Source organism: Quercus lobata, chromosome 3 (assembly GCF_001633185.2).
Source record: "Quercus lobata isolate SW786 chromosome 3, ValleyOak3.0 Primary Assembly, whole genome shotgun sequence".
NCBI lineage: Eukaryota > Viridiplantae > Streptophyta > Magnoliopsida > Fagales > Fagaceae > Quercus > Quercus lobata.
In genome coordinates this window covers 10,964,407-10,991,216 of record NC_044906.1, presented here as the reverse complement: position 1 = coordinate 10,991,216, position 26,810 = coordinate 10,964,407, and the positions used below count along the sequence as shown (strand labels likewise).

Sequence of the window (26,810 nt, the reverse complement as noted above, 5' to 3'; positions counted from 1 at the left end):
ATGGCGATCAAAGAAGATAAACATGTAAAGATGATGTTTAATAGGATCCAGAAAATGCCCCAAGTAAATGCTGCTGTGTTGTATGTAAGTTTGGAGGCGGCTGCAGATAACACTACTGAGGTGGTGCAAGAAACAACTACGGCTTTACAATTTACAGCCCTAGATGATGGATGCACTACAATGGGAGGGTATACTGCACAAGGGTATACGATGGGAGGTTATACGCTCCCATCTCAAGATCATGTTGCTAATACTAGTGAAACCCTCTATCGTGAAGAGACACATTTAGAGGAGGAAGACGAAGACGAAGATCATGTTGCGAATGATGGTGAAAATGTTGAGGTTGTGGATGAGTACGAAGAGAGGATTGAGCAAGGCGACTTTGAGAACGATGTGGATGAACATGAAGTCGTTCCCAATTTTGAAGAGGAAAGTATGGAGGACCATGATGAAGGTGATGCAAATGATGATATTGGTGTCCAGCATAATAGAAATACGACCACTGGCTACAGAGCTCCTGCTGAGTCATTCTACTCAAATACTTGGGAAGATATGGTTGATCCTTCACGTCTTCAGATACCATTTGTCTCTACTTGGGAAGATGGGATGCATTTTTCTAAAGGGTTGACTTTTGCAAATAAAGATGCGGTGAAACATGCATTGATAATATACGCAGCAAAGGATAATAGAAATTTTATAATCCGGAGGTCGACCAAAACGAAATTGTGCGCCGCATGTGTTGATGACAACTGCAAGTGGTATGTTGGGGCATACATGAAGACTAAATTCAGTGGTATGTGGATGGTTACGTCTTATGTGGGTCCACACACTTGTATACCCTTTGGCCTAAAAAGAGATGGTAGAATGATGGATTCGCATTTTGTTGCATCAGAAATTGTGGGGAGATTGCAAAAAAATCACACTACACGTATTGATGACCTATGGGAGATCATACGTACTAAGTATAATCATGAGCTTTCTTACTATAAAGTATGGGACGCAAAACAAAAGGCAATTGCTAAGATATTTGGGGATTGGGAGGAGTCTTACCAAAAGTTGCGAAAGTTGTTGTTGGCATACTTGGATGAGGACTCAGGTACCCAGTACAGCTATCACACCATACCTAGGCCAGACGAAGGTACTGCTGTACTACGCTATGTATATTGGGCATTCGCTCCATGCATTGCTGCATTCCAATATTGCAGGCCAGTGATTAGTATTGACGGGACTCATCTGTATGGTAAATACAAAGGGGTATTGATGATTGCAATGGCAACCGATGCTAACCAAAAGGTTTTGCCTCTCGCCTTCGCTGTTGTGAACAAGGAGTCAGGGGCTAGTTGGGGGTGGTTTTTAGAGTGTCTCAGGACTTCCATAGAGCATGTCATACCTAACGATGGAATTTGTATTATTTCTGACCGACATAAAGGTATCAAATGTGCCATTCGAGAGTGGCCTAGACGTGAGGACGGAAGAGAACAGGTATATCACCGATATTGCCTTCGACATGTTGCTAGCAACTTCAACAGACACTTTGATAACCCGATTCTAAAGGCATTGGCCTTGAAAGCTGGATATGCGAGTAATGAAGCTAAATTTCAGTCCATAATGCAAACCATTAAGGAGGCCGAGATTAATTTACTGAGGGGTGTAGACCCTACTGATACGCGGATTGAACGTTATATGCCGTTCACATATCTAGTGAGTGAGGAAGTGGAGAAATGGACCCAGTCACATGATGGTGGAAGACGTTACGGGGCAATGACAACCAATATCTCCGAGTGCTTTAATGGGGTACTTAAAGGTGCCCGCGGTTTGCCCATTGCTGCAATGGTTCATTTCACTTGGTGCAAACTTGTTGCATATTTCCACGATCGACATAAACAAATTACTTCTGATCTCTCTCGAGGTAAGCTGTGGAGTGATTATGCAATGGAGATCTATAGCAGAAATGAGCAGAAAAGTGCAGAACACACTGTGAGGAAATTTAATCATGCAGATGGTGTATATCAGGTGGTTACCCCATACAATGACCGTAGAGGTGGAGGGGGAAACCACAGTCATGAAGTGCGCATATTTGCTAGAACATGTGGTTGCAGAAAGTGGCAAAACTTGAAGATCCCTTGTTCACATGCAATTAAAGTTCTTCAAGTTCTGCATCTCAATGCGACCAACTATATTGACCCATGTTACAGTTTGAACAACGCCATTCTCACATATTCACATAATTTTGTGGTACCAAAGTCAGAGTCTGAGTGGAGGGACGTTTCCGGACCACGATGGGTGCCTGATCCACTGCTGTTGCGGGGCATAGGTCGTCCTGTGAAGTCAAGAATAAGGAATGAAATGGATGGGGTACGGCGAGAACGGGGAAGCCGGAGGGAAGATCCGGACTTGAGGGAGACTCAACCGAGGCAACGATGCGGAGTGTGTCATCAAGAGGGGCATAACCGTAGAAGTTGTCCCAATTCCCGTGGGGCATCGACAAGTGGTACTGCTATAAACTAGGCAAGTGCCCTCACTGTTTTTATATAATATATTCAGAATTTCATTTTCTTATAGTTCTTTGCATTTGGAAACTAATGACCGTATTTTAATTTTTGGCAGGCAAGCGGAAACTCGGTTTTGCTAAGTGACATTGTACGTGGGACTTGTGGTTATCTTCTGTATTGACAAGTGCTAGGTGACTATGTAGAATCTGTTGTATCAGTATGGAGAAGTGCTTGGTGACTATGTAGAGTATGTTGTATCAGTATGGTTTTAGTATGGACAAGTGGTAGGCAAATATGGAGACTATGTTCTATTTATTAGTTGTTATTTTGGTTATTGTTGAATGTTGTTGTAATTGAACTATTTGCTGTCCATTGTACTTGTTACTATAGTTGCGTTGTGCAGCTGCCTATAATGCCAGCAATTATATTACTTTGGCATTAGTAGCTACTACTTTGGCAAATTCAACCACAGGGCCCTCCTTCAAAGCGATGATAGCTAGTATTGAATGTTTTTTGTCCGTTAATAGAGAACCTATAATGGTCATAGTAACTGTTTGAATCCAGCTGTTTGCATATGATGTACGAGCCATTTACCAGTATCATATGCTTGTATCTACTTGTTTACTGCTGCTCATGTTATGTGTTCTGGATCTAGTTTACTGCTGCAGGGGAAGGGAAACCAATTATGGTTTACTGCTGCACGAGTAGGTGCCAAAAACAAAAACAAAAAAAAAAATGGAAAAAAAAAAACCCAAGTAGAAATCGACTCCCTAATAGTCGATTTCCATAGGAAATCGACTCTCTGAGAGTCGATTTGGTATTAAAACACTCCACTTCCACTGGGGATTTCGAGTAGGTGCCAAACACCAAAAAAAAAAAAATCTTTAAAAATAGAAATCGACCATGTTATAGTCGATTTCCATACGAAATCGACTATCAGAGAGTCGATTTCCATAGGAAATCGACTATAAGATGGTCGACTTCCACTGGGGGAATTTTTTTTTTTTTTTAATCCCAAGTTGGGAACTAATTTCAACAGGCAAGTGAAAATGGGTATTTTTATAACTTATTGCTTTAAATATAAACGTATAGATGTAAAAAGTCACGACAGATATAACAATGAACTCAAGTTTCCTATTTTGTGCATAAAACTAAGTACAATGCTGAAATTAAATTGCAAGAGTCAAATTAAATGAATTAGGTTATTTGTCTCCATATATTGCAAGGACATACCTTAATGAAATTTTAGACTAAAGAGAACCACACCAAGTCTAAAAGCTCAAATTTGAAACTTTCTTACTTTATCACATAGGCTTTAATGTAAGACTTTGATAGACGGTATATTGTAACCGTCCTCATCTCAACGAATTCAAACGCCACTCATCTCAACGAATCATGCTATATTATTCAAATATTTGCATTCATATTTACGATAAAATCACAAGGCTGGTACAGTTTAAGTGCCAAAAGAGAAAGAAAAAAATTTGAGTAATGTTTTTTTACACATTAAAACATGTTATTTGAAATATAGTACCAAACACATTGACGTGTCTCTACGCCCCTTAGCATTCCAAGTGTCTCCCTAGTGGTGTAAGACATTCAGCTCTCCACAATCAGATTGATAGATCAACTCATTATTGAAGATTTCAAGCTTCCACTGACCCTTACGTGCCACCTAAAGCCTTGAAGTCACATCCTATGCACTACACATGACACCACCCAAATAGACTTATGGTGGGTTAGGTTGGGTTGTGTTGGTGGGTTGGATACACACTCTACACAGGAAGAGCAATAACGATAAATTTGAACTTAGATTATTATAATATTTTCTTATATACATGGAGAATATGTTATTATAGTGATTTTAAAAAAAAAATATTATAGTTAGTTGACTAATTTAAACATATCCAAGAAGATTTTTAAAAAATTGTACACCCCCATTCTATGGAATACATGTTACATATTACAATAAGTTTAAATTATTATATAATTTTAGAATTGTAGCATTTATTTTTTCTTTCCAAATATAATTATTATACCTATATTGTTGAAATTTTAATTTTCAGGTAATTTTTTGAATTTTTATTATTTTTATTGCTTTTCTAGGGCCCATATCTTTATTTCCAATACGTATTTTGTTTGTATTTTTTCACCTAAAACTAAAGAGTTTGACAGAAATAGAATAAAATTTCATGCTTTTCAACCTAAAAATTAAGAAAAATAAAATAAAACTTCGAGCCCAAAACTGAATTGGACTGAATGGACCTAAGTGGACCGAATAGGATTGAAGTGGACTAAAATAGACTGAATGAACCTAATAGACCGAATTGGACTGCAGTGAACCGAATGATTAAAACTATAATGGACGGAATGGACCTAAGTGGACCGAATTGGACCAAAATAGACCAAAAGGACCAAATATACTGAATTGGACCGAATTAACCAAAGTGGACCTAAGTGAACCAAATTAGACCGAAATGGACCAAATGGGACTTAACATAAAGTCATAACCCTTGTAGGTCTTGCATGAAATACATATGCCAGATCAAACGAGAGCTAAAGTTGATGCCAACTTAACATAAAGTCATAACCCATGTGTTTATAGAAATATTTGGATGAGGAAAAATTGGGGGGATAGCCTTAAGCAGCTAATACAGTATATTTCATTAGATGACCAGCTAAAATCAACTACAAGGTACAAAATACTGGAGTAGTTTCATTTATACAAATTCCAAAACTCTTCAGATCTAATATATTACCAATTCCATCAGTGAAACGATGAATTCTGAACCCTGATCCAAAAACAAGGGGATATAACAAACTAGTGCGCAAACTAGAGGCACTCCTTGCCCACACTACTGCTACACCGTAATTTAAAGGGGGATTCATCCCCCAAAAAAATTTCTTAATTTTATATTTCAATATCATTTCCTACGCTTTCCCTGCAACAAAAAGAACAAAATTAGCTTCAGTAAATCCATGGCTGGTAACTACCACATGAATAGAAAGCAAAATCATGATATATTTAGTAATCATGCAAAGACAGTAACATACTGAAGTAACATAGTCATCCATGGTCAATTGCTTCCGCTTCTTTAAGGAAGAGGGACTCTCAGTCTGCCTAGCCAGGGCTCGCTTTCATGGTGTCAAATTCTGAAACATACATTATTAAAGTATGAGATGTAGTGAAATGTAAAAATTCGGATGGATGAAGATTGGCTTGATCAAATAAATGGAAGATTTATATGAAGGGATGCATGTCAGTGAGGTGGGTGAAGCCAATGTGTGACAGAAACCAGTTAAGAAGAATGTGCATAATGGTGTTCTAAGAAGTTTGGGCAGGAACAAATCGAACCTTGGCAAGCTTCTTCTCTTTACGAGCTTGTCTCTCCCTCTCGTCGTACTCTTGGTTTTCCTTCTCCACCAACCGAATTAGTGTATCACACCTCCTTGCAAGTTCTTGAGTTGTGCGAGACTTCACAAACCAATCAAAACGAAACAAGGGTGATGTGCGAAATGCAGCCTTTAACTCATCCCAGTTCCCATACCCAAGTTTGTGAACCATGCATATCTGCATATTGTGGCAGGCAAAAAATGTGTTTAAATAATTGAACATGGAACCTATACACCAAAGTTCACACAGGGAAGGGAGTGGAGGAAGAAGACTGCAAAGAAAGCACACCATGAAACGATCACATTCTTCATTGTACAATTTCCCTTTATTCTGACCATACTGAATCTTGAGTTCCAGCCATGGATTCTTGTACCGGTCCAATTTCTTCCCAATAGCTTTCATGATCTCGTCCTTTCGCGAAATTCTAGCCTCCCCCCTTTCGATATTCTTAATGATCCTATCATAATCTGGAGGAATCATTTTAGAGATAACAATTAGATCCAATGCTACCAAAGTTTTAATGAGATCATGAAATTGACAGTAAATAGTTCTACCATATCAACCACTTTTCACAGAGCTTAACCAAAGTACAGAAACAACTGCAATCTGTATCAGGTTCAACCACAAATATTATGTTTTCCTATAACCCAAAAAAAAAAAAAAACCAATGAAGACTAACTCAAGAAGCTGAACCAACCAAGCAGTGCTGCAGTTTAGCTCAAAACCAGGCACTAATGTGGCTCATCTCTTTCAATAACAGATGGCTCAACAACCCAGTTAAACCAGTTAAGACAATCTCTTCCCCTTAGCCAAACAGAAGAAAACAAAAACAAAATACAAAACCAAACAAAAACACACATTTATGGGTTATTTTTGCATGTACTAGGGGACTGGAGAACAGCAACTAATGCCATGGGATCGAAGGTCAAAGACGTTGAAGTTCATGGAAACAGATGTTACCAAAACCCAATACGAGAACTTTATGTACATATCTCAATAATTGAAGTTTACATTTGCTTCCCATTAGAATTTATTTTAACTTAAGGTAACAATGGTGTAAAATTGAATATTACTCACCATTTAACTCTTTCTATCTTTCTTTAAAGACCTTTGCGTATCTTTCAACTTCCTCCTCCGTTTTCCCTTCCATTTCAGAAGCAATACTTTTTATGTCATTTCGGCCATACTTCTCACAAGCAGCAGCGCTACACGCAGTAAAAACTAACCTAAATCATCAAGGCAGTACTGATCAACACAAGGTTTGATCCCACCAGTCCCCAAAGCAACCACATAGAGCCCGAAGAAGAAGACCATGTACTGAGCTGGAGTAGTTGACGGGCATACAGTCCCCATTTGGTCCACTTATCGATTGAATACACCTACCCGACTTCTTATGATACACCTCCATTTTCGTGGACCTCAAAGGTAGGGTCCAACGAAACTGATGAAAAGGCTGACGAGGTTCTCAAGTTTGATAGCTTGGACGGTTGGACTCCAGAAAATCATTATCGATGGTCTAAACCTAGAAATGTTTAACACTTAGATTCAGTCCATCGATAGTGATTTTCTGGCGTCCAACAGTCCAAGATATCCAACTTGAGAACCTCGTAGCCTTTTCATCAGTTTCCTTGGACCCTACGTACAGAGCAAAGTTCAAAAATAGATACGGTCCTGATAAACAACATAATCATACAACACATTTTCAAACTCCCCAACTTCATGAGGCTTAGCCCCTCTAAATGTTGTTAAGAAGCAATATGTTTATAAAATAAGTGTAATTGAAATGACAATGTTAAGATGAATAAATGGAAAAAATACCCTTATATATTCAGCCCTTCATTTTAAAACCAGGGTCTAATATTAAAATTGTGATTAAATGATTTCATGCATTTCCCTCTATATTACTCCCAAACAAGGTTACTTACCCCTCATTCCTTTGCATCCCTTTATTTTAAAACCTCTAAACAATGTTACTTCATTCCTTTCTTTTCCATTCCTTTCTGTTACTTAAATGCATTCTATTCTATTCTATTCCATTCCTTTATGATTTACTCAGTCCATTCCTTTATGAACTCCCAAACAAAGTGTCAATGACCAATATAAATGATGAACAATTTAAACACTCCAACCAATACCTTGTCATGTGAGATATGGATTATGCAAAATGAGCATTGATAAAATACAAGCAGCAATGCAGCATAGCTAGAGTACTTGACTGACACAGCTAGATCCTTTGCTTTAATTTTCCAGGGCTGTTAGGGTGTAAAAAACCCAAAGCTTAAATCTTCTTAAGAATTTTTCCCCACTATGGGTCGTAGTTGGGGTGTGGGAAACTCAAGCTTACATCTTCACAAGATATGACATGATCAGGACAAAAATGAGAAAAAAACTAAACCATTTCAAAATATGCATAACACTGAAATACGCACCACATCTCTCCATTGCTATTGAAGCCTCATCTCTTGTGTACCCCATACTCATTAAGGATGACAATTTATTATCCTCATCAAACACGGTATTTGTGATTTCCTGCAAGATAGATCCAATGTATATGCATATTATCAGCAACAACCAAAAAAAAAAAAAAACAAAAAAACAAAAAACAAAAAACGTAATTGCAATTGTCATGATCCTACATGTCCCTCGTATGTGCATCAATGATTGCACAACTTTCAACAATATTGCAGAATTATATTTCCATCTAGGTGGGTAGGAAGACAAGAGCCACTAGGAAGCCATGCATAATAAAGAGTTGCTGGTGGGCTCATATTTGCAGAAGGGTATATTAGATGAAAATTGGTTCAGAAGTCCATACAGTAAACATAATCTAAGTAATTAGTTTAGCCCAAAAAAATAAAAAATAAAAAATCTCTACCTCATTGTCAGACCAACTGTCAACATCAGAGAAACCATCTAGAAAGCTCCCATCACAATCCAAAGAGTAATTATCAGAATCAATATGTTGCTGTTCTTGAGGAGATGTTTCAAGAGTCTGCAAAAATAATTAATATAAAGGTCAGAAATAGATAACCCCAAATGGCAGATTAATTCAATTTGTGAAAGGTGAAGCACTAGGATGTTCACAATAGAATCATATGCCAGACCACAGACAATAAATTCTGGTCTAACAAGGTAGCCAATCAATAAGCCATAGAAGAGAATTTTCAGTCCAATGTGATAGACAATTTATTAGGCCACTCAAACCAGATAGGGAATGAGCGAAACGTAAGTAACTCTTGGAACAGTTTACAAGTGAATACCATCCATATTTACGGTTCCCCACTCTCCCCTCTCTTGAAAAGATGATCCCCAATTTTTAAAGAGTCCAAAAATACCAGGTTACTGAGTTGGGTTTGTGATAATTTCCATTTTTTTTATTGTTAAGTTATACATGCACCTGGGTCCTGAATCCACAACCTCATCCTCTACCTAAAACTTCTTAAGGGGAGGAGATGCTAATTGAGCTACAGCACATTGGCAGTTTGTGATAATTTCTAGAATAAATATGCTTGTAACAAGCAAGATAAGTCCCAAAAAATCTGGGAATTTTTTATTAATAGTACAGATGGACCTTTCATATAGTTGAAGTCAATTGTACTTTATATGTTTTATCAATTCTTTCTCAATTTGCTTCATTATTGTAAATGTACTTATTAATAATTTCTTTGGTCACTTCAAGTGCAGATTCCAAAAACCAAAAAAAAAAAAAGAACTTACTTATGTAATTATTATTTTATATTATTTAGTTATAAAGAATAATACATACACATATATTTTAATATTTATACAAAAATAATATAATAAAAATATTTATTTAATTTATTACTTAAAAAAATGCATTTGGAGTTAAACAATATCGTTTAGTTCATAGAAATAGAATCTACATGAAGAGAACAGGGAATAACATGGTACTATGTAGCCAAGACAGGAGTAGGAACTACATAATCTGAGAATTAGGAAGCTATTAATAGGTGATGCAAAATGGGTTTGCATGAATAAGAATTAAAATGAGAAACCAAGTATATCTTAGGCTACACCACCTATGGGTGCTTGGAATCACCAAAGCTATAGAGAAAACTCTTTTAACTTTTTCTTTTTTTTTTAATTCAAAATTGTCTCAAACTATACCTATAGCAGATTCTCCCCCCACCCCCAGCCTCATTTTTAGGGCTTCAAGGATTACATAAGGTCACAATTACATCCCATTAGATCCTCAACAATATTGAAGCCCAAATTTGAATTCAATAATTAATAACTGGTATCATGTATAAAATGAGTAAAAATCTAAAATTATTTTGGTTGTACCCCCGGCATCACACCTTGGTTGGTGAAGACCTCAAATTTGAAGTACTTATGATAAGAACTTTTGCAATTAACACTTGCAAAAACTCTTGGAGCACTTGAAGTTGTACTAAAACCAAAGAAGCTTGTTGTCCCACTGTATTAAATTCATTTAGAATGATCATATCAATGGGTGGAATAAATTATACAACCTTATCTTGACTGTGGGGTGTGTGGGTTCAGTGGTGGTTTTCACAGTTTTGGGCTATGACAAAGACTTCGAGTACGCTATAAAACGGGTTTGCATCAATAAGAAATTAAAAAGGGGAGGGGTGGGAGGGAAGAAAATCCTAGGCTTCACAACCAAGCTTTAGAGAAAACTCTTAAATCGGAGATTTTATATTCAAATTGTACTGTCTCAAACAATTCCTAGAGGTTGTTTTTAATGGCTTCAAGGTTACATCAAGACACAATTACGTTGCATTGAAAAAAATCCTCAATAGCATTAAAGCACAAATTCAATTTAAAAATTCAAATATGAGATCAGGTATCTCAAATAAGTACAAGATAAAAATAATCAATTCAAAAATAATTTTAATTGTACTCCCTGCATCACTAACTCACCGAGTATGTAAGGAGTGTATTTAGAATTGAATCTGTATTGTCCTCTCCTGGATATTCATCAGAGAAGGGTTATTTATAATGCTTATAAGTTAAAAATATACACTATATATATTATAATAATAAATGACCCAGAAGCAGTAAAGTTATATGGTTAATAACAAGTTAACAACCAGTTCGATGCTTAATTGAACATTGTTTCGTGCTTTTGCAATGGCAGCAAGTCTCAGATAAGCATCAACATAGTCTGGATACTGCAAAGAACGAACAAAGGAATTAAGCAAAACCTACCAAATGAAAGAATATATGGACAAGGTCATGAAACATCAGACAATTATTACAGAAACTAGTTGAGAAATCTATAAACAATTAAACATAGATGAAAATAAATAAAACAAGTTGATAACATGCAGAAACATTCTGCAGTTAAGCAACTCTTTCGGTATACATGTATATAACAACAAATTTACTGTCAAAAGTAAGCCCCTTCCAACCAGTTGGGGTCATATGGGTGTGGTTGAAAAGAAACAACATAGCTAATAACAGCACCAATTAAAAGGAGATGGCTCAGTTCAAGTTAAAGAGCACATACACACAACGCAAATGGCGAAGAAAACTATGAGTTGAGGGTATGAAGGAAAAGATACGTCCTAGGAAAAGCTAAATGGTGAACAAGATACATGTGGCTGATCCAACTATCTCTCAAGTATTTCTACTAAATGTTAAACAAGAGTTTCTATTAAGTCCGAATCCTAATTAATGCCATTCCAATCCCCTTAGTGATATTTATGTATAAAAAAGAACCTAATCGAGATTCATGTGTATGTGCACATATACAGAAATACACCACATACCTTATATAAGATTAGTCGGTACAAAATGCTTGCAGTTTCAGCATTGTGTAACTGCTCTTGTAATCTGGCAAGATTAAATAGCGGTGTGACTTTATTCCAAGGTAGTTCCACATGGCGACCACTATCTTCAAGTCGATGAAATAATTGCCTGTCCTTGTATTGAAGAACAGATGCAGTAGCATCAATCTCTTGGAACTTCTCACTACCCTCAATGAAAGGAAGCCAAACTCCATCACCTAGAGCCTCCTTGAAAGATTGTTCAGCAAGCTATCAAATAAGAAGACATCAAGGTTATTATTGCTGGTTGCACCAATAAATTTGCTTTCCAAGGAAAAAAAATGAGTGTAAACCCACTCAAGAACAATGGAAAAGAATACTAATTGTAACTTCTTATCTAATCCTTTGACAGTGGCACAAACCTCAAACTCTCCCCTTTCAAAATGATGAACTCCAATATTGTTAAGCAATTCAATTGGTACTTCTTGACCTCCCTTTTTCAAAAGACTGCGAGCCTGTAACATTATTTGAAGTCTCAATTATCCAAGAAAAATTGCAGGACTGGATGAGGAATTAACACTTGCTGTCTCCAAAAGAGTAATGGATAGGAAGCCCTTACAGTTTTGAAGGCATCCAGAGCTGCTCCTGTGTCAGATGAAATTAACAATTCCCCCAGCTCAAAAAATGCCTATATCATAGTTAGAAGAATCTTAAGATGTAAAAGTAGAAGCTAAATGAAGAATGTAGCAAACTGAATTAGCTTTGGCTATTTACTTGAAAAGTTGAAAGCATGCAACTCAGAGGACATGGTAGTTTGCATGTTAAAACCAAAAAAAGATACAGAAAACATCCTATATTCCTACATTATCATACGAAAAGAAGGATTTGGCTGTTTCACCTTTTCAAAATGATGAAACTAGCCAAAAACACAAATATCACTATACCTTATTAAATTATTTTCAGCAAATAAAAGTGGACTCCTCCATACACGTCCAAACAAATGCAAGACACAGGTGATAGTGTTGCAACAAACCAGTCCTCGGTAGGGAGACTTGTTCAATAAAACATCAAGAAACAATAGATAACATAAAAAGGATCAACTACCTGAGAATCACGTGGGTCAATTTTGGTAGCCTTCCTCATAAATTCCTGGGCCTTCTCAGTCTGGCCAAGCTGAACGTATATGTGCCCAAGAGCCTATAGCATGAGAGAAACATCAATTCAACATGAACCATAAGGATAAAGTTGGAGGGCTAAAAACAGATTTCTGATTGGTTTGGACATTGCATGTCAAATGATCTTTAAAGACATTTGCAGAAAAATGATTTGTTTTCTTGCAATTTTCTTGCCTGAAGAAAAATAAAATGAAAAAACTAATATATTCTAGTAAGATGAGGTAGTGGCACCGGCAGCTGGTTTTGGCAAGGTTGCCAGCAAGAGCAATTGCAAGAACATAGAAGATGTGGAAATTATTTTCACTCAGGTTACATTCACAAAACAATCAAGCCTAAAAATCATGAAATAACACTTTCAATTGACTAACTCACTTTCAATGTCTCACAATTATCAGGGTAAATCTCCAAAACCTTATCGAAGTTTGACTGTGCACTTCTCAAATCCCCCAACTTCAACTGTACTTGTCCCAAACCTGTCATCAATTTTCCAGCATATGAACAAGAAGCGATAGATCAAAAGAAAATAAATATGAAGACCAATTATAACAATTCTGCAAAAAGTGCATCCACTTGGATACAGTGTTGAACAATATAGTAGTCACCGCATTATGCATGTTGAAAAGTGGTAATAAAACCCAAATCCATTTGAACTATTAAATATGAATCCCATATGATTTTATGAACACAATTAAGCATGCTTCAAGTTACAAATACATCAGGCATTTATCTGTTACATAAAATAGCAATAATCAAGTCAACTCAACTCAATTAAGCCTTAATTCCTACTAATTGGAGTTGGCTGGGGCCTGGGGTATCCTTCTTTGCAATCTACCATATCCAAGGCATATAAGCAAAATATTATATGATCATATTGTTCCCCAAGTCCATATAAGTAAAAAAAAAAAAAAAAATCAAAAAATTATGATAATTTTTGGTGTCCTATTAACCCTTTTCACACCTCCAATGCAAATCCAATTGATGACTACAGCAAAAGTTAATACAATGCATTATAGCCCCCAAATAAACCAATCATGATTGTGGTAAAGATGAATGATTAAAAATTAAAGCATAATAATATTATGCCAACATATCAAAAATGCCTATAAACAGATTAAAACCATAATGATATGACAATGGCACGTGGTTACTGACCATAATAAGGAAATATAAATTCATATGGCTTATTGATTTCCTTGACAGATGCCATGTAGTACAGCCCAGCTTTTTCATAGTCCCCCTAAAGTTAAGATGCAGAACATTAATATTATTAGTAGTCAGAAAGACCATAGACTGCAAAACAAGCTTTTAAACAAAGGAGTTAACTTCAGATGTATGCCTAACAAAGGGAAAGAGGGGAAAGAATGAAAGTCAAGGGAAGAGAGAGAGGTGCTTTTGGTAGTCAAAGTAAGTCACTTATCATAATACATGATGGATAAGGGTGGTTGAATACAAAAAGGAGACAAAGATTCACTTGAACAGGCAAAACAGTCTTATTTCCCCCTCCTTCCACCTTTTTTTAGCAAGTAAAAAGTTTGCACACCTCATTAAAATGGTATTAAGGAAAAGGGTATTGTTTCCAACCTTGCTATGGTAAGATCGTGCTAAATTGTAGTAAGAATGTGCCTTTGTTGGTCCATGATTGGTAACAGCAAGAGCAGTTTCAGTCAGTTGCTCAACTAAAAAATGTTGACCAGTAAAGAAGAACTGATTTGCTAGATAATTAAGCGCCATTTCTCAATATTCTTCATCTCCTTCCCATTATACAGCAGCTGCTGTTGCTGAAGAGGCACACTTGTCTGCCCACATACAAAGCCAAATCAAATTTAACGTTCATAAATCCATACTCAAATTTAACTTTCCAATCCTAATTAATACCCCGTTTCGTTCCTCAGACAACTAAGAACCAACTGACCCCAAATACATATAAAAAATTTAAATTTCACAATCGAAGTTTACAATCCAATAGTATCAAACTCAAATTGAGCAAAAAATATTGATGACGCAGAAGGAAAAACAAAGAATCATTGATGCAACAAGTTTGTCGCTACTGCTGAAACAGAACAAAATATTGCTAGAAACTCACCAGTGAAGAAAATAAATCATAGAAATCAAGAATGGATTACAAACAATCCAATCATTTTTATTTTTATTTTCACATATAATTTTATGCCAACTGCTACTGATTGGCATGGCATTTTCAGATAATAATCCAATTTTCAAAATCATCTCCAAATAGGCTCTAGCTCAAGAACACCATGAGGGTGCGGTAGTGCAAATAATATTAGAACCAACCTATTACCCAAGGAGTTAAGTTTCCAGACTTTATCTGATTCCAGACTTCTTCTTAACAGGAAAACCATATTTACATGCTTCAAACCCCAATTTGAAATGCAAAGAATAACTTTGAAGAAGAAGACCACAGTTTTACCTGAAACAACTGAGCCATAAGATTAGAATCACTTCGAATATGCTGCTGGAAAGCTCCAGGGTTCACAGCAGACCCATCTGGATTGAAGCTAAAATTATTGGTAGGTGCACTGAAATAATTTCAAATAATAAGAGTCAGAAAAAAGCTTTAGATTCCTGTTTAGTACCTAACAATTATTGAGATAAAATTACAAAAGTTATCTTAGTGTGCTTCATCTTGAGGAATAATATTTCCTTTTACCTGGGATCTAAAATGTGCATAGGGAATAAGCGTTTTTTTAAGGACGTAAACCCCAATATCCTCATATTGAACAAGAAGCATGAAAAAAATTGTTACAAAAAACATTTTTAAAAAAAATATTAAAAAACTAGGCAGGGATTTTGTGACAATAAAGTGACACACGTTTGACTATATCATAAGACAAGCCTATTTACATCTAACCTTTAGCTCCTTTATAGTAATATAAAGCATTAATAAATATTAGAAAGTAATAATAATAAAAAAAAACAGCCCACAGTTATTGAAGTAAATGTAGTATTTGCTACCTCATCATCAAAAGAAGGTTCCATGCAGGCCATTTGGGGCCAGCAATTACCATCAGCTCCTAAAGCACCAAACTCACCTCTGCTTATAACTGCCTAGACAAATGAAAAGGAAATCAGAGTTCATTGCATTTTAGAAGCAAAACCTGGATTTAGAAAAAAAAGCCACGCATAAATTATACCATCCAGACATAGGAAGCAAATGATCTACCAAACTTAAGCAGTCAAAGGAGTGAAAATATTTTGTTCATAGATGTAAATAGTTAATAAGTACATATTAAAAGTATTTGGGATAAAAAAGAAACATTAAAGGTACAACAAAGTAAACAACTCATGCAGGCCACTAACTTTTGCATAAGGATCCAATAGAATCCGAGAAGAATCATAGTAAAGCCCTTTGTCTGGGGAGAATTTTCCATCAAATTTGTAGCCATAAAGCATGTGTTTGAAGTCTCCTTTCAGGAATACATGCCAGACATCGCCTGTCATATTTGTCAATGGATCAAGTGAGATTTGCTCAGCCACTTTATTCTTCAGAGGTAAATGGCTAAAATTAGTTATACATGCACCACAAACTATGAGACTTAAAGACTCATAAGTTTGATCAATGACTCTTAAAAACAGTATTGTCGTTTCAAGAAGCTAATCTTTTAAGCCTCAAAACTCATGAAATATCTCTGCTAATTACGACATGCAACAACTCCTTGGTATAAGAATAAGAAGGCCATAAAAACTATCGGTTTCCAAGATATACAACAATTCACATATTTCGTAAAGTAGCATATACATCCATGACGGTCCAATGAAATTCATAGATATGGGAAGAAGTCCTGTCAAATAGATATTTTTTTCTTTTGACCACCTCTTGAGCTTTTAGTTCCTATAGTAACGTGAGTATTGTTATTGTAATTTAGGATTAGGAAATGTACAGATAAGGCCTACTTTTTTTGCCTCAAAAGGATCAATGAGTCCTAATCTATTTCTTTGAGGAATAATATGTCCTAAACTTTCTTTCCAAATAAGTTCAACCACCTATAATTAAAAGTAGAGTCGATAAGGGTTGCAAGACTTGATGGTTGAGAAGAGCAAGAGCTTTCAATATCTTTGAGCAATAATTCATAAGAGTTGAGAAATTAAAGAGAATATGAATCATAGGATAAGAGGCGAGTGGATGAAGTGGAGAGGCAAATCAGGAGTATAATGTGATCATAGAGTATCTATGTAGTTAGAAGAGAAAATTTTATAAGATTGATATGCTAAATGTACCTCGAAGATAACAGCAACAAGAATTGTATCATTCACAAACACATGAATATCTACCTCCAGCTAATGTCCCAACTGTACCTTTCACCTAGTTCAAATAATGTACATTAAATCATTTTGGCCACAAAAATAATTTTATGAACTTTTCAACACTAGCTTGAAATGTCCAGTTAAAGGAATAAGGTATCATTTGAGTTACCTTTTTTGAACCTTACGCTTTCTCGTATAATAAGGAGGAGGTCTTGCATGTCCTTCATCAGATGCCTCCGGCCCAGCGTTGTGTCCATGTTTGTGCCCCCCTGTCCCACAAGGAGGTGCCTTAGATATGCGTTTTGGCCGACCTTCTGCCGCTGCAGCTAACCCAACAGGCTGCTCAGGCTGAACATGGGGTGGGCCAGTGGATGTACTGTGGGAATGTGGGTCCTGTTGCAAGTCAGGAGGGGTTTGATCAAGACCCAGGTCAAATGATGGAATAGGTGATAGCTCAGGAAATGACCGTGGGGTGGGTGGACGAATGTCAGACCCAGGACAGGCATGTGGAGTGGGTGGAGGGATGGTGGGACTAGGGGACTCATGTGGGGTGGGTGGAGGGATGGTGGGACTAGGGGACTCATGTGGAGTGGCTAAAGGGATGGTAGGGGTAGGGGATGGATGTGAGGTGGGTGAAGGGATGGTGGGGCTAACGGATGGATGTGGGGTGGGTGAAGGGATGGTGGGGCTAAGGGATGGATGTGCGGTGGATGGAGAGGGATCGAGGGTAGGGACAACCTGAGGGGTAGCAACAGGCGGACGAGAGCAACGTCCGGCAGGAGCTGTGCTCGTGCTCGGGCTCTCAGTAGTGCTTGGCCTCTAAGTAGGCGCTGCCGCAGGAGTAGCTGCCTCCTCGTTCGGGGCCTCAGGTTCCCGAGGTCGTACACGGCCAATCTCATGCACTGCCTCCAGCACATTAATAATGTCATTGTGCTCCTCCGTGCCCACTAGGTGACGGCGCATCATACGGACATATCCTTCAATCTGCACATGGAAAAACCAAGTATATTAATAATGCAATATCAAAATGAAGAAAGCCAATCAATAGTATAATTTCAGGTTGGTTCCAAATTGATACGGCAACTAATAATTGGAAATTATAGGGACACCAAGTGTTACATTGGACTAAATTGAAATTAACTTTTGTATTAAAGATGTAGTTAGCGGATATCATCTTCTGAAAAATGCAAATTGCCAATGCCAAATGAGGAAAAAAATTAAAAATAATTAAAATGGAAAGATGAATGTATACCATAACTCTAAAGGCTGAAATACGAGATATGACCTTAGAGCATTCCAAATTAGATTTGTATATTCCCAAAGTTCTCTATAAGGTAAATCAACTTCGATTGTCTATAAGCAATCTTAAGCAGACAACAATTTAAAAGGGAGGTTTGATGGTAAGCAAACATTGGACCACATAAAAAGAGTTCTCTAAACAGTGGTAAACTAAGTAACAAGTACGGTAAAATGTAGAAGACATGGAGAAGTTACCATTAGAATGAATCTAGCACCAGGGATATCGATAAACCTTCGAGTTATCCTTGTGAACCAATCGAAGTACTCGTGCTGTAGAGGCATATCACCAAGCACTGCTTCACAACGCCGTTGAAGGCGATGACCCCAGTCCGTGAGATGCATAGCATGTCTCCGCATCCAATCAACACCCATCTTCCCCCTCAAATCAATTGCATGAAGCACCGGGTCCGTGTTAACATTGCGGGGAATTTCTTGGATCATCCCAAATTGCCGAACGACACGATCCGGTGTATGTTTCTCTACTAGATGGAAACATACAAGCGGCACGATTGCCGTCCACACTGCCCTCCCTGCAACGCACCACGGCGGAAGGTTCTCGTATTCATCTTCATACGGCTGCCACACCACCTACAACAGCCCAACAACAAATATGCAACACATTAGGCAACTATCTTTCTATTTAAAAGTTCAGCAAATAAATATATCTTGTTCTTGAACATGTTGAACAAAGCATTTTCATACCTGGTTTGGCAACATTAAAGCTATTTGCTCCCGATACCTGTCCCTGAAGACCTGGGCGGGCCTATTTTTCTTGTTTGGAACCCACACCCACCTACAATCAAGAACAGGGAATCAATATCTACAACTTCCCAAGTAAGATAATATTATGATTAAAACTATAATGTAATCAAGTATAACTACTAATAGAATCTTATAGAAATTGCCTCAATTAATAATATCACTAGAATGAAAAAAGTCCTTATAAAAACAAAGCACATACAAGCCATATGACAATGACAAAATTAGAGTATATTAACGTAATCATATATATTGAAACTCTGTTTAACATTTTTAAATGTTGACATAAATGATTCGTACAACCCTTTTAAATAAAAATAAAAAATTTATATTTTAAATTACATGATTGTAAGCTTAGGTAATGATCACATATTGTAAATGAAGTTACTAAGGTACAGACTTACTTAAGGGACAGTGGACCACGCACTGGAGGACCATAAGCACCCACTGGTGGGCCACGCTCCACTGCCGGGCACAAAAAGGGGAATCTGGCCCACGCCCAATACTGGACCAACAATAAACACCCACCAATCTGACTAGCTTTCTTATCGCTTGCCCTGCATAATTGTCGGTACAACCATGCAAGGCAAGCACTTCCCCAACTATACCTTCGTGGGTTGCGAAGGTCTTCCAACTGCTGCACCCACATTAGATGCACCCTATCACCGGATTTGTCCATGAAGATTGTGTCCCCCAATAGCGCTAGGATGTAGCATCGTGCGTACCTATGCACTTCATCGTCTTCAGCATTAGGCGGCAGTGGATGGGCAACTTGCTCCAAAAGCCGTTTGATGAGAATCCTTTGGCCAGCACATTCCAGATGGTCTTCATTGGTAGGTCGAAAGCCAAGGTACTCATCACACACATTCTCCCATTCTTTTTGTGTGCTCCCTGTTACAGCGTCACCATCAACAGGAAGTCCAAGAAGAACCTCCACATCCTGCAGTGTGATGGTGACCTCACCATGCGGCATGTGGAATGTGTGAGTCTCGGGCCGCCATCGCTCCACTAAGGCCATTATCAGGCCATGATCAATCTCTCTACCCGGAGTCCTGAGAAGTCCCTCCAAACCAAGTGCCTTAATGATATCAATGACTCGATCGTCCACCATTGGCTCTCGATTCGAGAACTCTTCACTACGGGCACGACATTTAAGGGACCCTGGATCCTGCACAAAACGATGCATGGATTAACATATGACAACAAGTTGAGTGCAATAGAAGTTGTTTATAGTATTTATAACACCCACCATGGACTAACATGTGGGGTGGATTAACATACAACTTATAAACATACAACTTATTATTAATTTCTAAAAGCTAGTTAATGACTTGATGCTAACTAAGAAAATTACACTTTAAAGATATTTAGGTCATAAAATCTCTTATTGGCATCAATGTTAAACATTCGTTTTTACCGTTGACTTTACAAAATGCGATGCATGAATCAACCATCAATAGATTCTAACAATATGTTAACACAATAATACAAGAGGGATTTAGAATAAGGACTATTGCACCATGCAATTACCACACTAAGTGAAATATAAAAGTTGATGGGATTTTATATTAAAAAAAATAATATAAAATAACTTTTTTACCATATTATCTTATACATCTCATATGGGTAATGGGTGTGGTAATTTCATGGTGTAAGCCCTAGCTACTAAACCGGATTTCAATGCATACAGGAGGTTTGTTGTTTAGATTTATATGACTATGTCCACGAAGGTACTTATGTTTTTTTCTACTCTTTTTTTTTTTTTTTAATCTATATATTTCGAATCCAAAGCATCCTCTCTTTTTTTTCTCGGTCCATTTCTCTGAACTTTAATACAGTTGCAACTTACTACTGCCTAAGGCATTATACATTCAATTTTTCGAAGTCTTTTGAGATATAGGGCAGGCAAGCAAGCAAGCATGTATTTAGATTCAAATTGTTCATCGAGGATTGAGCAAGATTTTCTAAACCACATTAATTTAGCAGATGACATTCAGAACTGCATTACAATATTTTCATTTTTCTCATTAACCATGGTTTTAAAAGACCAAAGATTAAATGAAAACGACAGTCACTTAGCCCCTACGATACCAATTTTTATTTTATGTGATCAAAATATATCACAATTCCTTCACATGAGAACGGATCCGGGTAAAATCCATTCCCAGGTGGAGTGATATATCTCAATGATACTAAATACCTTCTATCATACGGTTATCAGCCTCAAGATCCACCATTGTATAAAATCTGAAAAAATTGTACATCATGGGTTTGTTGTGAAAATTGATTGTTCAAATTTCTGCAGGAATTTTCCTGCATAATTTCTGCTAAAATGCTTGACAGAAAATTTTATTTTGAATCCAAAGTGTTTGATAAAATGCTTGACAGAAAATTTCTAATTTTTATTTGGTTGTATGATGTAGCAGCCTATATAATTGACATGAGTGAAACAAATTAAATTAGCTACGGGGAAGAAAGTTGTTATTATTTTTACGTGAATAATTTTCTTTTACCTATTGAGGGGTTAAGTATTATTTGGTTGCAAAGTTTTAAATTAATCACCATAATCTACACATATTCTATGTCCTACTAAATGGTAGAAACTCAATTGTTAAAAATAAGCACAAAAAAAGAAACAATAGAATAGTAAAGGTACAAATTAAGAACTAAGTGGGCAGAAAAAATTATGTGGTGTCTCCATTATTTGAAGGTTAGCCTAGAATCTATATAAATAAAAAATTGTTAAATATATTATACGGGTACACCTTTGTTAAAAAATTGTTAAATATGTTGAATCATGTCTACCTCAACCATCATTGAAACTACTTGCTTTATTTATTTATTTATTGGTCAAGTATCATGTACAACTGTCCGCAAGAGCCTTGACAATATCAAAGTGTGTTTGTTGCTTCGCCTAGACATGAATGCAACCTTAGCACTGCTATAGTTAAAATATTATTGAAGATGCTTCATAAGATCAATGCCTTAGTTAGACATTTCGTATGACAAGGGATAGGTTGAAGGAGCTTGATATGCATAATGTATGCTTGCAATTAATTGGTTTACAATCAATTCATGGTTTGCAACAAAATATGCCTACATTCTCCGAAGTTTCTACTATAATTGTAGGTGATTTTAGCAATGAAAATATCCACCATTTATGCTATAATATATGTACAAAAATTTCAAAAACCATTTTACATAAAAGCTTATAGCATTATCCGCGCAACGCGCGGGCAACCTTCTAGTTAAAATACAAATAACCTATTTTCGACTAAAACAAATATTTTTAAATTTTAAATTCATTTAATTAAAACCAAACTAAAGTCCAGGTTCAAAAAACGAAATTCACCACACACAAAAAAAAGTGAAATCTTTAGTGGTGTGTTTTACCTGCCCATTCCAAATGGCTTCTGATCGATGGTTGGGCTGCAACGTCAACACTGACCTGTCAATGGGGCCAGGCTGCGCATGGTTAATCTGTCCAGCATTTGCAGCAGCCATACTGCACAAAAATGATAAGCAATTACCACATACTAGACATTATTGAAAACAAAACAAAAACAACCTAAAAAATATTGTCAATAATAATACATAATGAAACAAGGTATGCATTTGATGTTACATCTAACTTTTTCTTTTATATAGGTTATTTGAACAAACCTCTAACAAAACCACAAAATACAAATAATTATTACTTTCAAGTTGCATCCATCTAATAGGTCAAAAATAGAGCACAAAGGAACAATCTCTGTCCCAAAGCTTTAATTAAGCAACTTGTTGTTGTGTATGTATTGCATGGTTTGCAGAGTGCATATGAGAGAGAGAGAGAGAGAGAGAGAGAGTGTTCAATAATTTGAATAACTGATTATTGACAATTATATGGCATTAGATTTTTTATTTATTACAATATGCAAAATACGAGAAATAATTTTAAAAAAGAATTCAATATGCAAAATAATTTAGTTTAGTTATCTAAAAGAATTCAATATTCAAAATGCTAAAGCAATATTTACGTTTGAAAGAATAAGGAATAACATTGAATGCACCACCTCCTTGGAAATTTGCAACTGTAACTACCTGCATGTTTATGCTTTTATGTTTGAAAGTTTAACTAAAAAGCTAGGCAGTAACTAAAATGCCGTTCTGCCAAGGCTTGTCATGGACATTTATAATTCATTCACTAAAAAGTGGTAGGGCACAACATGGAATAAAGGGAAACAAAAAGAAATTAAGAAATAAAAAAGAAGGCGGCATTTCTAAAAGACGATATTATTGCAAAGAAAGTATTATAATAAATTGACAATTGAAAATATGTATCTTTGTTTCATTTCCTAGGGGAAAGAATCCCATGTGCATGTTGCCATGTTGTTAGATATAGGAACAGGTTGTTTCAACCGGAAGTGATCTAACTAAACTATATCTACAATAATCTATGCAATTAGTTCTGTGTGAAACTATTAGCACATGCTGAAAAGACCAAAGGGGGGGAATCAAACTTTTTCAAATGGGATTTTAATAATGACATTGTACAAGACAGATACCACATATAAAAAATATATGTGGTGGGAGGCAGAAAAGACTTAATGACAAGGCCAAGGGTATTGATGGGAAAGCTCTGTAAGGGTATTGATGCAGGAATAAGATAGGTTTTTTAAGGCTGCACTATTTATTTGCGTTTTGATGGGAAGGCTCCCTCAACCAAAAAAAGAATCTGATACAAGGAAATAAACTTTGTTCTTATGACTTAATTTATGTTTCCAAAATAATTTACGTTTCCATCTAAAAATGGAGAAAGTAATATTTTCCTCAAAACAATCTAATTTTGGTCAAGTGATGGTTCCAATAACGACTGCTGTATTAGATATTAGGAATTTAGGGGACATGTATTCCTAGTCACTTCTCATAATAAGACTTAAAAAAGAGAGTCAAACTTGGCCAATGTATGCTTCCTATATAGGAATTGGTGACTTTTTTTTTGGATGAAATTTCAAATTGAGCTCAAGTTTTGGGCTTTTGAATAGTGGTCTAGCTAAGTACATATCTTCTATGGATTTATATTTTTGGATATTAATAGGTTCCATGTTGTTAGTCCCCAATTAATAGGTAAGGAAGTAGAATCACTGGACTAATGGGCTTTGTTAATCTTTGTTTTTTTTCAGATTGATCCACGCCATCGTTATGGACACAATTTACACTTCTACTATGATGTCTGCTCTGATAGCAAGAGCACCCAACCTTTCTTCTACTGGTACTCATGAAAATTAACTTTTTCTTTCTTGGTATAATTGCTTTTGATTTAGCCTTATCCTTCTTTATCACTGATTTCTAACTTTATTTTTCTCCTCCTCTGAAACTGAAGGTTGGATGTTGGTGATGGTAAAGACCTAAATCTTGAAAGGTGCCTAAGGACTGTTCTACAACGTCAATGCATCGCGTATCTTGGACCAGTAAGTATTACTAATCATACCATCTGTTACTGCATTCCAATAATACACCCCCTCTCCATTTTAAATGTGTTTATTTCATGGTTTAGATTAAATATTACAAATTTAAGTGTATCCACTGCAACATCATTTAAAATTTTAAGTAACATGGCTCTTTATACATTAGATCCAAAAAATAATATCTTAACTGTGAAATGGACCCCCTCCAATCTTGTTTCTTCATCAAATTTGTTGTGTTCAATTTACATGCACACACTCCCATAAGCATCTTTGCAACCTAGATAAGTGCCTACATAGATAACTAAGTGGCTTCTTATGAATGTGGATAAGTGCATATATTTCACTATTTCACTGTTATAACTTTACATTCTCTGTCGTTTGGTATTACAGAAAGAGAGGGAAGCATATGAAGTAATTGTAGAGAGTGGAAAGCTTTTATACAGGCAAACAGGGATGCTTATTAACACAGTTGAGGGTTCTAAGTGGATTTTTGTGCTCAGCACATCAAGGGCTTTGTATGTGGGTCAGAAGAAGAAAGGTGTTTTCCAGCACTCAAGTTTTCTATCGGGAGGTGCTAAATCAGCAGCAGGGAGATTAGTTGCCCATGATGGGGTTCTTGAGGTACTATCTATAACATAGCATAGACACAATTATTGATTTTTCATCATGTTGCAGTTCAATTTCTAAGCCAAATGCATCTCTCTCTCTCTCTCACACACGCACACACACGAACACACCAGCATCTTATATATTGGTCTGTCAAAGAGAAATTTGGATTTTTAAGTGCTTTGCTTATTAAATTGTCTTATTTCATTTCTAAGTGTTTATCTGCACAGCAGTACATTCTACATTTCTTATGGTCTTTCTAAAACCTACCAAAGATGAATCTGAAGCATCTGTGTTATCTGCAATCAAATACCCAAATTCATCCCCTTCAAAGCCACACCACATGTCATGCCATTTTTTTGTCCTCCTTCATCACAATAATATACTCAAACAAAAAAAAAAATAAAAAATACTGATGTTATCTAAAATTCATCCCCGAAATTTGTCTTAATTCGAACATAAAATTCGAATCTAAAAAAGTAAGTAACTGAGAAATGGCATACTTGAAAAAAGGGAAGGAATTGAAGCAACAATATGGGAATGAAGAAGAATGCTTCTTATACAAAAAAAAAAAAAAAAAAAAAAAAAAAAAAAAAAAAAAAAAAAAAAAAAACAAACAAACAAGAGAGTGACTGAGACTGCACCTTTTGTTTCAGATACCGCGTAGGTGAGCGACAGAGTGACTGAGACTGGGTCGGTGAGTGGGTTGGGGCCGGCGTCGGCGACGGTGACGCTGAGAGAGTGAGAGGAGGAGAGGGTGAGCGAGAGTGTCGATCGGTTTGCTGAGAGCGTGAGTGAGGCGTTTGACTGATGAGGGAGAGTGAGTGGGTGGGTGGGTGACTGGGTTGGGGCTGCCGTCGGCGACGGTGACGCTGAGAGAGTGAGAGAAGGAGAGGGTGAGTGAGGGTGAGCGAGAGTGTCCGTCTGTAGAGGCGTTTGACTGATGAGGGAGAGTGAGTGGGTGGGTGACTGAGAGAGAGCGTTAAATTCAAATATATCCTATTAGAAATCGACCTTCACACACTCGGTTTCCACATGGAAATCGACCTTCACACACTCGGTTTCCACATGGAAATCGACTTTCTGATGGTCGATTTTCAGATGGCTGCCACCTGGCAGTACGCCACATCAGATCGTCACGGACAACCAAAACCGACTCTATGAGAGTCGATTTACAAAGCCCAAAATCGACTGTCATAAACTCGAGATGTTACTAACCCAATTAGTTTCAAAACCGGACCTATTAACTAGATAGTTGGGAAATTAGGCCTATTTTCCAATTTCGTTCGTATTATCACAAAGGCGAAAATGGGTAAATACCCATTAAAAACAAACTATTTAGTTAATAGGGTCTGTTTACAAACTATTTATAATTTTAGCAACTCGAGTCTCAGAGACTCGATTTTGGGCCCTTAAATCGACTCTTAAAGGCTCGATTTTCATGGGTTGTTCCTGTCTGATGTGGCAGTTTATCCAGGTGGCGTCTACATGGAAATCGAGTCTCTAAGACTCGATTTCCAACCCAAAAATAAAATATTAATGACCACAACCCAAAATGCAGAACCAGCGGAAAAAAAAGCAGAAAGAAAGAAAAAAAAAAAAAAAAGAGAAGAAGAAGAAGG

At 36.6% G+C, this 26,810-nt stretch overlaps 3 protein-coding genes across 4 annotated transcripts; 1 reads left to right on the top strand and 2 right to left on the bottom strand.

Moving 5' to 3' along the window:
• Positions 1–2,923, top strand: LOC115980321. Its single transcript, XM_031102585.1, has 2 exons — positions 1–2,508; positions 2,608–2,923. The coding sequence occupies exon 1, from the start codon at positions 1–3 to the stop codon at positions 2,506–2,508; it is 2,508 nt and encodes an 835-aa protein (XP_030958445.1). The 3' UTR covers positions 2,608–2,923.
• A 2,200-nt stretch (positions 2,924–5,123) lies between these two features.
• Positions 5,124–17,427, bottom strand: LOC115979823 (protein CTR9 homolog). 2 transcript variants are annotated; one of them, XM_031101877.1, is made up of 21 exons: positions 17,247–17,427; positions 17,051–17,135; positions 16,133–16,266; positions 15,788–15,880; positions 15,243–15,351; positions 14,396–14,610; positions 13,967–14,051; positions 13,187–13,287; positions 12,744–12,836; positions 12,259–12,327; positions 12,062–12,154; positions 11,643–11,909; positions 10,962–11,042; positions 10,792–10,838; positions 8,762–8,878; positions 8,316–8,415; positions 6,964–7,557; positions 6,175–6,353; positions 5,848–6,063; positions 5,547–5,645; positions 5,124–5,434 (listed from the first exon to the last, which is right to left on the bottom strand). In XM_031101877.1, exons 6-14 carry the CDS (start codon positions 14,543–14,545, stop codon positions 10,812–10,814), a joined length of 966 nt encoding a protein of 321 aa, XP_030957737.1. In that variant the 5' UTR covers positions 14,546–14,610; positions 15,243–15,351; positions 15,788–15,880; positions 16,133–16,266; positions 17,051–17,135; positions 17,247–17,427; the 3' UTR covers positions 5,124–5,434; positions 5,547–5,645; positions 5,848–6,063; positions 6,175–6,353; positions 6,964–7,557; positions 8,316–8,415; positions 8,762–8,878; positions 10,792–10,811. The 2 variants fall into 2 exon arrangements, with proteins under 2 accessions (XP_030957737.1, XP_030957738.1); XM_031101878.1 differs by lacking the exons at positions 15,788–15,880; positions 16,133–16,266; positions 17,051–17,135; positions 17,247–17,427 and adding an exon at positions 15,483–15,497.
• On the bottom strand, positions 15,186–26,453 carry LOC115980320 (serine/threonine-protein phosphatase 7 long form homolog). The gene is made up of 11 exons (XM_031102584.1): positions 25,833–26,453; positions 22,529–22,640; positions 19,540–20,303; positions 19,079–19,169; positions 18,572–18,964; positions 17,912–18,061; positions 17,247–17,815; positions 16,133–16,331; positions 15,751–15,880; positions 15,483–15,489; positions 15,186–15,351 (listed from the first exon to the last, which is right to left on the bottom strand). The coding sequence occupies exons 2-11, from the start codon at positions 22,637–22,639 to the stop codon at positions 15,186–15,188; spliced, it is 2,580 nt and encodes an 859-aa protein (XP_030958444.1). The 5' UTR covers position 22,640; positions 25,833–26,453.
• Positions 26,454–26,810: the final 357 nt, after the last annotated feature.